Below are 11,849 nucleotides of genomic sequence, written 5' to 3' on the forward strand. Positions count from 1 at the left end.
ATTGTCTCCAGGGATTTCCCTGGTGGTCCAGTGGTTAAGACTACATGCTTCCGATGCAGGGGGTATGGGTTCAATCCCCGGTCAGGGAACTAAGATGCAACATGCATCAAGGCAAAAAAAAAAAAAAAAAGTCTCCCGACCTTGCCAAATGTCCCCCACGGGACAAAATAGCTCCTGGATTGAAAACCACTGGAATGGTGGAAGACAGATCAGCCTCGAGGTCCAGAGAATAGAACCACCCTCCGGGTGCTGCTCTCTGGTTGCTATGAGCCCACGAAACACTCAAGCTGCAGCGCTCCGGAAGGTGGGGTTTATGCAGATAAGCTGCAGGTTTGGTCTGGGAGGCGGGCGGCTTTATGCAGATGAGGGGGCGGTGCCTGCATGTTGATTAGCTGGGCAGGCTGCCGACGCGGCTGGGAGCCTAGCGGGTCCCGCTGCGTTTTGGGCAGAGGTGGCATCTTTCTTCCGCCCCCTCCTTGTCCCTAAGTTCCTACCCTCCCAGAATCGCCCTCGACCTTCACCTTCGTCCATCTCTCCCTCTCCTCTCCGCGCCAGTGCCCCCGAATCCTAATCGCTCCACTCGTGGCGCCCCCCTCATTTCTCCTCTCCGCCGCAAACCCCGCGACCTCCAGCAGCCCGCCCGCACGGGCCCGATCCTGCCTGGCGGCTCCCGCCGCAACCTCCTCAGCCTTCCCGCTCTCCCAGGGCTCGCGCCACTACACCCTCGGGTGTCTCCCCTCGGGCTTCCCGGTTCCCTCTTCCTCCCGCCCCCTCGGAGCCCCCTCCCCCGCCTTGGCCGGCAGGCATGCAGGTGTCTATCGCATGTACAGAACAGAACCTTCGCAGCCGGAGCAGTGAGGACCGTCTGTGTGGACCCCGGCCGGGCCCCGGGGGCGGTAACGGCGGGCTGGTCGGCGGGGGGCATGGGAATCCTCCAGGGGGAGGAGGGTCGGGCCCCAAGGCCCGGGCCGCCGTGGTCCCCCGACCCCCAGCGCCCGCTGGGGCCCTCCGAGAGAGCACCGGCCGAGGCACTGGCATGAAATACAGGTATGGGGGTGGCCTGGCCGCCCGCCACATCTGCTTCCCTTTCCTGACCCCTGAGGCTTCCTAAGATGCTGCCAGGACCCCCCTCAAACTTAACTAAGGAGGTCCCGGCTCATTCCATCTCTTCTTCCCATCGCTGGCACTCCCTTACACGGTCCTTTTTTTTTTTTTTTTTTTTTGCTCTCTGTCCATTCCCCTGCCTAGTAGAAAATCAAGTTTACTGAGGTTAACCAGGCCTGTCAGACCCAAGGGATGCTCCTCTTTACCCCCAGGAAGGCCAGGGAAACGCAGATCTCCAGGCTACACACCACCCCACCCAGCTCGGATGGAGTGTCCTTGGGTCGTGTCCTGGGAAGAGAGGGGAAGAAAACGGCTTCTCACTCTGGCCTGCTCAGGGTGCCTGACCCAGATATCGCCCCCACATACCCCAAGGTCTCCTGCACCCTTTCTTGGTGGGGAGGGAAGTGGGGACCTCCGAAGGATGCACCACATCTCTCAAGCCCATGCCCAGGGCCAGGAACCAGGTGGGGAAGATGGAATGAAATGTAACCGACTTGATCTCCGAGAACCGCTGAGCTCTCAGGACTACCAGTAGGGGAGAAGGGAGGGGCTCCTGCTCAGGAGTGAGTGGAGGTCACTGATCTGAAGTGGCTTTGTCACTTGAGGAATTTGATCCCTTCCATATGGCAGCCCTGATTGGGAAGCTGAGTGGAGTACCTGGATGGGGGGGCGGGGAGGAGGGGGCTCTCTGGTTTGAAGACAGACTTCACAAGCCAACAGGAGCAGAGCAAGTAGAAAGAAGGGGGAGAACTGGTCTTTCCTCTCAAACTCCCCACCCAGGTGTCCTACCTGCCTTTGTTGGAGGTCGGTCTGCCTAGCCTATTCAAGGACCTTGCCTGCCTGAATGCCTGAACTTGACTTGGTTTACCCCCTTCCACCCCAGTGTCTGCCCTCTAGCACAGCACTCTCTTGAGAATCTGTTTTCACAAACTCATCACAATTAGCCAGTCCTATTCCTCCCAGCCACCCTCTACCCCAACTCCACACATCCCAGAGATGACGCAAACGAACCCAGGACACACCAGAAGCAGCGTTAAGCAGGCAGCACATCTTCAGTGTGATAGGAGGGAACAGAGGCACTGGACCATGGCTCCAGAAGAACACTTCTTATTTGTTCACTTATTCTATGGCCGTGGCACTGCCCAATTCAGTGGGCCCACTGAGTCTAGTTTCTTTGGACTGAGACACCCTGAGGGCATCTCAGTCTGGAATGAGAGGAGCTGGAGGCTGATAATCTATGTCCCTAATGGAGGTTCCACCCCTTCCTGCTGCTTCTGTGTCCTGCAGGAACCTAGGAAAGTCTGGTCTACGGGTATCCTGCCTAGGCCTAGGTGAGTTAGAAAGAAGAGGAATTAAGGGAAGGGGCAGGCATTCTTTCATGGCTGCCCGCCTCCCCCTACCCTGGTCTCATTTTCCTGGCTTCTCTCTTGCAGGTACCTGGGTCACATTTGGTTCTCAGATCTCAGATGAGGTACTGATATAAGTGATGGGACCTAGAAGCAGAGGGAGGGGGTATAAGGGAACCCAAAAGGGGGGAAAACGGACTTGGCTAGGGGTTTGGACAACAAGCATGGAGAATGGTGGACTTGAGGCTGGAGAACGGGGAAAGGGAAGTGAATGTGGTAACCAAGGTTGAGGTGTGATGGGTTAGAGTGCAGTGAGGAAGGTAACTGAGGCTGGTGGTTGATCTCCAACTCTTTCTCTCACCATCCTAGACAGCAGAGGATGTGCTGACAGTAGCCTATGAGCACGGTGTAAACCTGTTTGATACCGCCGAAGTGTATGCCGCAGGAAAGTAAGGACTGGGGTGAAAGAGCTAAGTTATACTTGGAAGGCTGAGAGAACATCAGGGCTTTTTGGTTTCCCCCCTAAAGAACTCTGGGAATTAAAGCATCACTAAGTTCCAGCCTTTCAGCCAATGGGCCCCCAAAGCATGTTGGGAACTATAGTCCCAACATGTGTCTCCCTCTAGTTTTGAGGGCAACAGGGCATACTGTGCAGTCAAAATAAAACCAAATATTTCTTGGATATCAGTTATGTGCAACTATGTGAGGATGACAAAGCTAAATTTTCAAACATACCATAACCACAGCACATATGGCTTCCCACTGGGAATAATAAAAACTTTGGATGACCTACCCCATCTCTTCTGGCAAACTCTTCTGCTTATCATTAAGACTTGTCCCAGATGTCAGCTTTCCCAAGAACCCTTTGCCCAACTCCCCAAAGTTGGTCACTACCCTCCTCAGCTCCCAAAGCACTTTACACTGCCCTTTGACACACGGTTCATCAATTACTGGTTTACAAGGCCATATTTGCTGCTCAACGAGGAGGGTCCTCCCTCCATAGAACTTGTCCTTTCTCATGTCACCTAAGTACCTACACGGGCTTCCCTGGTAGCTCAGCTGGTAAAGAATCTAGCTGCAATGCAAGAGACCCCAATTTGATGCCTAGGTCGGGAAGATCCCCTGGAGAAGGGATAGGCTGACCACTCCAGTATTCTTGGGCTTCCCTGGTGGTTCAGTTGGTGAAGGATCCGCCTGCAATGCGGGAGAAGACCTGGGTGGGATTTTGCAGAGACTAAAAGAAGGGGGAAGGCAACACAGATTGTTGGAAACAGATGAGACAGTATCCTCCCCAGCATCACTGTAGTTGGTCCCTCTTCTCTCATCCTATTCTATCCCTTCAGCACCCAGAATAGAGGTTCACTGTTGCACAACTGATATTTGTTGAATGAATGAATGAAAATGTACGACTGTAACCCTACTTCCAGGAGCCCCTTTTATTTAGTTTAGAGTGGGACTGATGGCCCAATGGACTTCTCATTTATGTTCCATTTTACAAGGGAGAAATTAGTTGAAGGGAAAGGTGGGAGGAAGGAAAGAAACTGATCCATCTTGGAGGAGTCAGTATTTCTGCCTTGTTTTCCTTCCAGGGCTGAAAGAACCCTAGGAAACATCCTCAAGAGCAAAGGTTGGAGGTAAGACATGTTTGGGGGTGTGGGGAGTTGCTGGGGACATGATCATCCCCACATCCTTTTCTGGCTGGGTCTCCCATTTCTCTTTTTCTCCAGGAGATCAAGCTATGTCATCACCACCAAGATTTTTTGGGGAGGACAGTAAGTGGCTGCCTCACTATAGTCACTATAGTTAGGGAGAAGATCTGCAGACTGTGTGAAGGTGCATGGGATGGGGTGGGGAAAGCAGACCATGCACCTGCTCCCCCAGGTCTGCCTCCTCCCTTTGAGGACCCCTACCACCTTGGTTCCTCATGGCTCCAGGCCAGCCATGATCTCTTATCTTTGACGCACCTCATCTTTGACTTATCTTTTCCTACAGGGCAGAAACCGAGCGAGGCTTGAGCCGCAAACACATCATTGAAGGTGAGGACTGGGAATCTGAGCTGGCTAAGGACGGAAGCTAGAGAAGTTGGGAATATTCTCTGAAGCTATAAGTCTGAGGCTCTGAATAGGGAAGCTGGGATTTAGGTGTCCATGGCAGAAGGGTAAGGTCTGAATTCTTAGGCAGCTAAAGCTGGAGAGCTTACCTTCCTCTCCCTGTGCTTACCCCAGGCTTGCGAGGATCCCTGGAACGCCTCCAGTTGGGATATGTGGACATCATCTTTGCCAATCGTTCGGATCCCAACAGTCCCATGGAGGGTAAAGCAACACCCCAACCCTGACAGCCCTTCAAAACTGAGCACTTCTTAAACCTTCAGCAGAAGCCAGGCCCTGCTCAGGAGGTCTCCCAAGTTCTACAGTGGAGGCTCAGACCCCAGGACTTGGACAGGGAGGGAAGTGAAGAGCAGATGCCAACCTCTCACAGGGATGAGTGGGGTCTTGGTGGGGCAGGTGGAGGTCTGCAGATCTGGAACTCAGGAGGCCAGGGGTCTGAGAGTGAAGCTTTCCTTCTCCTATGTGCCTAGAGATTGTGCGAGCCATGACCTACGTCATCAACCAGGGCCTGGCCCTATACTGGGGGACATCCCGATGGGGGGCTGCAGAAATCATGGTGAGTGTGCCACCTACTGCCCCCGTCTCACAACTTGTTACCACCTTTCACATGACCACTCCCAAACCCACTCTGCTGGAGGAGGGGGAGTGGAAGACAATGGAAGGAGTGCTCTGACCCCCATCTCTTCCCCGCCCCAACCCAGGAGGCCTACTCCATGGCCAGACAGTTCAATCTGATCCCTCCAGTGTGTGAACAAGCTGAGCACCACCTGTTTCAGAGAGAGAAAGTGGAGATGCAGCTGCCAGAGCTCTACCACAAGATTGGTTCGCAGTCCCCTCATCCCTGCCTTTCCCTCGGCTTCACCATCACTGAGATCCCCTTCCCACATCCGGTCCTCTCCGTCTTAGGTGTTGGCTCAGTCACCTGGTCCCCTCTGGCCTGTGGCCTCATCACTAGCAAGTATGATGGGCGAGTCTCAGATACCTGCAGGGCCACCATCAAGGTGAGATCTGGGGGCTTGGGATGGCAGGAGTGGACTGAGTGAGAAGTGGTCTTTTGATGAATCTCCTTGGCCTCCAGGGCTACCAGTGGCACAAAGACAAAGTGCAAAGTGAGGATGGCAAGAAACAACAAGCCAAAGTCATGGACCTTCTCCCCATCGCTCACCAGCTGGGCTGCACTGTGGCACAGCTTGCTATTGGTGAGACACTGCCAGCCCTGGACCCTGCAGGGTCCTTGTCTCCGCCTAAGAGCTACCAAACCATAGACTGGTTTGTTCCTGGGCGGTCCTTCTTCCTCAGAGACCCCTCTGAAGTCTGGGTGTTCACTGTTTCCCACCAGTTCTCTCTCTCTTTTTCCTTCTCGGGCCCAGCGTGGTGTCTCCGCAGTGAAGGGGTCAGCTCGGTCTTGCTGGGGGTGTCCAGTGCGGAGCAGCTGGTGGAGCATCTGGGCGCCCTGCAGGTGAGCGAGGGACTCAGAGCCAGAGCTCATCTCTGTCCCCTTCCCCAGCAGTCAAGACCTTGATGTCCAACCCAGAATGGGCCTGAGGTGAGTCACCTCACTTTGCAAATGAGCGGTCCAAGGGCGAGAAGGTAAAGCAGAAGCACAGCTGTGACTTCGCCGCGCTGTGAGGCTCCCCGGGTCCTCGAACCTCCTGCCCTCTTTCAAGGACCCTGCATGTACCATTCTCTCCATCACCCCATTCAATTCCAGGTGCTGAGTCAGCTGACCCCGCAGACGGTGATGGAGATAGACGGGCTCCTGGGCAACAAGCCTCATCCCAAGAAATAGTCCACCGGAGACGCAGGAACCCGAATCCGGAGACGCAGGAACCCGAATCCGGAGACGCAGGAACCCGAATCCGGGGACGCAGGAACCCGAACCCGGATCCGGTTTCGCTGCACTCCCAGAAACGCGTCCCCCGCCTCTGCCTCCCTCCCGCTCCGGATCCCTCCACGCAGCGGCCGAGACAGGGCGACCCCGCCCACTAACGAGTTCCAGCTTTAGGTAGCGATAGCCTGAACAAAGCCATATTCTCCCGCAGTGGGGCTTGAGAGGGAAAGTAGTCCGCCGCCCCCTGCTACGTCCACCTAGGCCTTCCTGCTAATCCTGGGCATGAGCTACTGGGCCGTCCCCTCTCTGCTACTTGGTCTCGCTCCTTTTCTCTTCCCCTAATCGCCGAGGTCCAGGGAAAAACAAAAAGGCATATACAAGACCCATGCAGAGTACCTCGAAAAGTGGCCCTTGAAATGTCATCAAGGAGTTGTGAGTTCTAATAGGAAGCGAGTTGTGATGTCACTTGGAAAAAAGGAAATGGGACTCTTAAATTCGTTACAAAGGAAGCCAGGCTGGTCCTGGCAGGAAGTAAATGATGACTTTTGGGAAACCGGGACCCTGCCTCAGCCAGGAGGTGGAAAAAGGCATAAAACTAGAATTCGTATTGATGCTTTGTTCTTGCGGAGAGGGGTAGACTGGGGAGTGCAGTAGCAAAGCATCAGTGAGGGAAATTTGATGGCCATTGTATAGAGTGTCCTGGCGGAAGTGGCCAGGGAAGACCTTGGAAAGCACACTGGGCCTCACTTCGCAGAAAACAGTGACAGCCTTTAGGTCACGGCAGGGAAATGGGGCTAACATAAAAGGTCTGGGGATAAACTTTTGAGCCTTGAGCAGGACTTCCTACCTGGCAGGGGAGGACTGTAGTCTTCCTCCTGGCAATAATCTTAAAGCAATAATGATGGCCTCTCTTGTGCAAGACTTCCCAGGGAACTGTAAATAAAATCTCAGCTTGATCATTACTTACTGCGTCTGAAATTGCTGGGGGTTGAGCATTAGGCTCTCAGTCTCACCTATTTGACTCCCTAGCCCCCTGCCAGTAGAAAACTCCAGGACTCTTCCTCTCCACTGCTCATGTACCTTAGTGACCCAGGCATCTTGCTCCTAGTCACTGATCTCATCAAAGACCAGGTTTTCTTCTTTCAGTCACCACATGCCTTGGAACCCAGAGGTCTGGCTTCATAGCTGTGTTGCTCCTCCCTCTGACACTCTTACTCTTGTTTTGTTTTGAAAAGTTATATTAGCCAAAAGTCTTATTTCCCTCTTTCCTGATACCCAATGCATGCCAAGTTGATTCAGCCATGGCTGACTCTTTGGAACCCTCTGGACCATAGCCTGCCAGGCTCCTCTGTCCATGGGGTTTTCGAGGCAAAATAATGAAGTGGATTGCCATTTCCTCCTCCAGGGGTTCTTCCTGACCCAGGGATCGAACCCGTGTTTCTTATGTCTCCTACATTGGCAGGCAAGTTCTTTACCACTGGTGCCGCCTGGGAAGCCTGATACCCACACTATCCAAAAAACTGTCTGGGTGGTTTTCTTGTAGCTGAGTGGGAGGCACTGTTCTCAGATGGAGGACTTGGGGAAGGAGAGGTAAAATGAAAACTGGTCTACAGTTGAAATGATGCAGGGAGAGAGAATAGAGCTGTTATAAAAAGAAAACAAGTGAAAGATCAGGTGTGAGAGTGGCAGAAAAGCAGAATCAAATGGGATTATGTCAGATACTTACCCTTATTCTTCCCTAAAGAACTCTGATTTCCCTGGGACAGAAAGTGGGTGGAAAGTTACCACCTTTAATGACCACAAGGCAGGGGAGGATGAGCTCTGCCTTCCTTAAAATATAACCTTACTATCTCCCTTCTTCCCATCCTCACCCTTCCTTGATCCTGAAGCTTGGAGAACAGAGTAAAACCAATTTCCAAAAGAGAGAAGTCAGCAGCATGCCATTTACTGGATTAGCAACCAACCGGATCAACTAATGAACACTTACAACCGCTATCATCTCCCACTCATTTGGGAAGACTGTAGAGGAAACAAAGGGGTAAAATGTATGACTAAACTAAGCTTAGTTATTCTGTAACAAACATAGGAGAATTTATAAATTCAAAATGGTACTCTCCTTAAATAGTTACCTTGGAGGGTCATGAACCTCCTTCATTTAATGCCTCTTTCATTGCTCAAAACATTTTTTAAAAGTCCTCTTAAAATTACCTTCAGAGGCAGTTATAAACCCCTTGTAAGAAACCTTCCTTTATTGTCACACCTTGTTATATAGGCCATGCTGCTCCTCTTGTGGGATTTTAGTTCCCTGACTGGGGCCCCCCTGGGCAGTGAAAGCGCCAAGTCCTAACCACTGGACCACTGGCAAATTCCCTCACATACCATATTTATCATTCACCTCAGTCATTAATTGAATGAGAACTTCTCTATTGGGTCCTACTATGGTACAGCACAGGGACACAGTGGTGAACAAAACCTGGCTCAGCAACCTTTGTGGAGTTTACAGATGGGGAAGGCAAAGTAACCCCCAAACACACACACAAACTCAGGTTGTCCGAAGTCCAGAGGAAAGCACTGGTGTTACCAGAGTGTACAGTGAGTATCTGACATGGTGAGGCTGCAAAGAGAGCTGAAGGATGAGTGGGTGTTGCTAAGGTAAAAGCAAGGTTAGGGGAACAGCACACGGGAAAACCTTGTGGGGGAAACAGACAAGTCAGAGGTCTCCAAAGGCTGAATGTGTAAAGAAGAAAGGCAAGCAGAATGTGAGACTTGGTGGTTTCAGAGCATGTTTGGCCTTGTAGGGACTTCAGCATATTATCTTTATCCTACGGACAGCAGGAAACCCTCAAAATCCGTTATCTTGATACACAACAGATCACCCCCCAAATTTAGTGGCTTAAAGAAACATTTTAAAACTATTTTTACTCCACAATTCTGTGGATTGGCTGGGAGTGTCTTCTGCTGTTTTCACCTGGGCTCGTTCACGTGGCTGCATTCAGCCCATAGAGCAGCTGAACAGGAAAATCCAGTGACCTCACTGGTACACCTGGCCGTTAGTGCTGGCTGTTGACTGGGCTCCTCCCTTCTCCAAGTGGCTTCATCCACCAGCAAACCTCCTTACATGGTGGTCTCAGGGCAGTGTTCCAAAGGCAGAAGCCATAAGGCCTCTGAAGGAATGATGCTCCAGAACTCACACATCATCATTCTTGCCACATTTTATTAGTCAAAGCAAGTCATGAGGTGAGCCCAGGTTCAAGGGAGAGGGAACAGATTCCAATTCTTGATGGGAGAAGCAGCAAAGTCACATATCCTAGGAATTTGGGGGTATTAAACCATGACTGCATTAAAAGTTTGTTGTTTAAAGAATGTTTATATATTTATTTGGCTGTGCCAGGTCTTAGTTGAGGCACGCGTGAGCTTTAGTTGCACAAAGATCTTTCTTTAGTTATGGCATGTGGGGTATAATTCCCTGACGAGGGATTGAACCCAGGCCCTGTGCACTGGGAGCTCAGAGTCTTAGTCACTGGACCACCTGCTGTAAAAGTTTTTGTTTTTAACAGGAATGGAAGGGATATGTGGTGGTGGTGGTTTAGTCGCTAAGTTGTGTCTGACTCTTATGACCCCATGAACTGTAGCCTGCCAGGCTCTTCTGTCCATGGGATTCTCCCATGGGAGGCAAGAATATTGGAGGGGGTTGCTATTTCCTTCTCCAGGGATCTTCCTGACCCAGGAATCAAGCCTGGGTCTCCTGCATTGCAGGCAGATTTTAACAGGAATGGAAGGGATATACGGTAGGACATAATTAGCCTTGAGTTTTGGAAAGATCACTGTAAGCAGTGTGGAGAGAAGTCTGCAGAAGGCCAGAATAACTGTGGACAGACTGGTGAAGAGGCTTCTGTTTACAGAAGAGATGATGGCAGCTTGAACCAGGGTGGTATACTGGAGGTAGAGAAAAGCAGATGAATTAGTTTTAGGAGGCAAAATGTACCAGGCCTAGTGATAAGGGAGGTAAAGGAACGTGAACTCAAGGAAGGGATCTAGGTTTGACACCTAGGTTTCTGGTGTTGGGTAAAGAGATAAGAAAATTGGAAGAGATGCTGCTTTAGATGGGGAGATCATCATTTTGGATTCTTGATAAACAAGAAAGGAAGCTGAGCAGGTGACTGGATAGTCCAGGTCTAGAGCTAGAAGGCTTTGGCTACCACTTTAGGAGCATTTATATAGTCAAATTTACCTTAAAAGACTTAATCACGAACCAAAGATATTAAAAGATGTGAGATCTCTAAGCACCATTACAAAGAGAAGTTCCCCCCAAATGTGAGTTATGACAGCATCATTGGAATAAATAGCTTCCTCCAAGTAACCATAAGACAATAATACTTAGTTCTGAAAAGATATAAAATAATTAAAAATAGTGATATATCTTCTCACAAAAGATTACTCTCTAAGGTTTAAAGAATCTAGTTTTTAAAAACCAGTTTTATATTGCCTGTTACAGCCAGTAAATGCCATGAGTGTGGAGAATCCCATCTTGTGTTCACCAAAAGAAATAGGGGTTGAGAATATTGTGCCTGGACCATCAGTGGTTAAGCTGTGCACTTCCACTGAATGGGGTGAGGATTCTATCCCTGGTTGGGGACTGTAAAATCCTGAATGTCCCACGGTTATGCCAAAAAAAAAAAAAAGGAAAAGAAAAGAATATGTTGGGTGCCAAGAGGTTAAAGTGAACACAATATAGGACAGGGCGTAAAATAATAATAGCAGCTAATATGTGTTTACTGTGTGCCAGGCATCATTCTAAGCACCTTACATATGTAAGCTGATTCAATCCTATTATCATCCATATTTTATAGATGAGAAAGCCAAGGCCCAGCAGAGTTAGGTAACTTGCTCAAAGTGTCACAACTGGTAAACTGGGTCTAGGCCCTGTCCTATGAACCTCCACAACAGTGCCTAGACTGTGGGTCCAGGAGAGGCAGGTGAGGCGGGAGCTGGGGTGGGTGCGGCACCAAGAGGGAATGTGGGCTGTGAATACTATGTCCTGTTTACCCGTGGCGGAAGTCGGACCCCTGAGTCAGCGCTTAGGCTGGGTTGCTTTGCTGGAGCCATCATGGTGCGTGGGTGTCCAGGCCTGGCTACTCAGGAAAGAGAAGATTCCCAGCATTCCTGGGCCTGGTATCTAGGGCCTTCCTTAGGTTGAGATGTCGGCTGGGAGTTCAAGTTTGAGGAGAATAAAATTTGGGAAGCCAGCCTTACAAGAACAGAGGGAGGTTGAATATAAGGGCAATGGAGCGCAGCGTCTGCTCAAACGCCCGGGGACCTTCTAAAGATTGGGCAGAACTGGCAGTGTCACTGGCTTTGGAAGTATGTTGTGAAAGAGCCTGAGAAACCCGTTCAGTGATTGAGGGCTCAGGCTCAGTAACTGGGGGGTTGCACACAGTACAATTAAGGAGCGCTGGCGCT

General features: G+C 50.8%; 1 protein-coding gene across 3 annotated transcripts; it reads left to right on the forward strand.

Annotated features, from left to right (window-relative positions):
- The first annotated feature begins 805 nt into the window (after nt 1-805).
- On the forward strand, nt 806-6,347 carry KCNAB3 (potassium voltage-gated channel subfamily A regulatory beta subunit 3). Of its 3 annotated transcripts, XM_055580058.1 has the most exons (15): nt 806-910; nt 962-1,047; nt 2,392-2,435; nt 2,538-2,575; nt 2,820-2,899; nt 4,040-4,084; nt 4,178-4,222; nt 4,443-4,486; nt 4,676-4,762; nt 5,029-5,114; nt 5,260-5,380; nt 5,465-5,559; nt 5,637-5,757; nt 5,929-6,017; nt 6,270-6,347. In XM_055580058.1, the coding sequence occupies exons 1-15, from the start codon at nt 806-808 to the stop codon at nt 6,345-6,347; spliced, it is 1,164 nt and encodes a 387-aa protein (XP_055436033.1). The 3 variants fall into 3 exon arrangements, with proteins under 3 accessions (XP_055436033.1, XP_055436032.1, XP_055436034.1); XM_055580057.1 differs by having other exon boundaries at nt 806-1,047; XM_055580059.1 differs by lacking the exon at nt 4,676-4,762.
- The last annotated feature ends 5,502 nt before the right edge of the window (nt 6,348-11,849 follow it).

This window comes from Bubalus kerabau, chromosome 4, assembly GCF_029407905.1.
Source record: "Bubalus kerabau isolate K-KA32 ecotype Philippines breed swamp buffalo chromosome 4, PCC_UOA_SB_1v2, whole genome shotgun sequence".
Classification (NCBI taxonomy): Eukaryota; Metazoa; Chordata; class Mammalia; order Artiodactyla; family Bovidae; genus Bubalus; species Bubalus kerabau.

Bases quoted from the DNA above. Each gene is read 5' to 3' on its own strand.
- KCNAB3 (XM_055580057.1), top strand. From the start codon at position 806: ATGCAGGTGTCTATCGCATGTACAGAACAGAACCTTCGCAGCCGGAGC. The intron at 4,223-4,442 runs GTAAGTGGCTGC...CTTTTCCTACAG, and splicing joins AAGATTTTTTGGGGAGGACA to GGCAGAAACCGAGCGAGGCT. The intron at 5,758-5,928 runs GTGAGACACTGC...TCTCGGGCCCAG, and splicing joins TGTGGCACAGCTTGCTATTG to CGTGGTGTCTCCGCAGTGAA.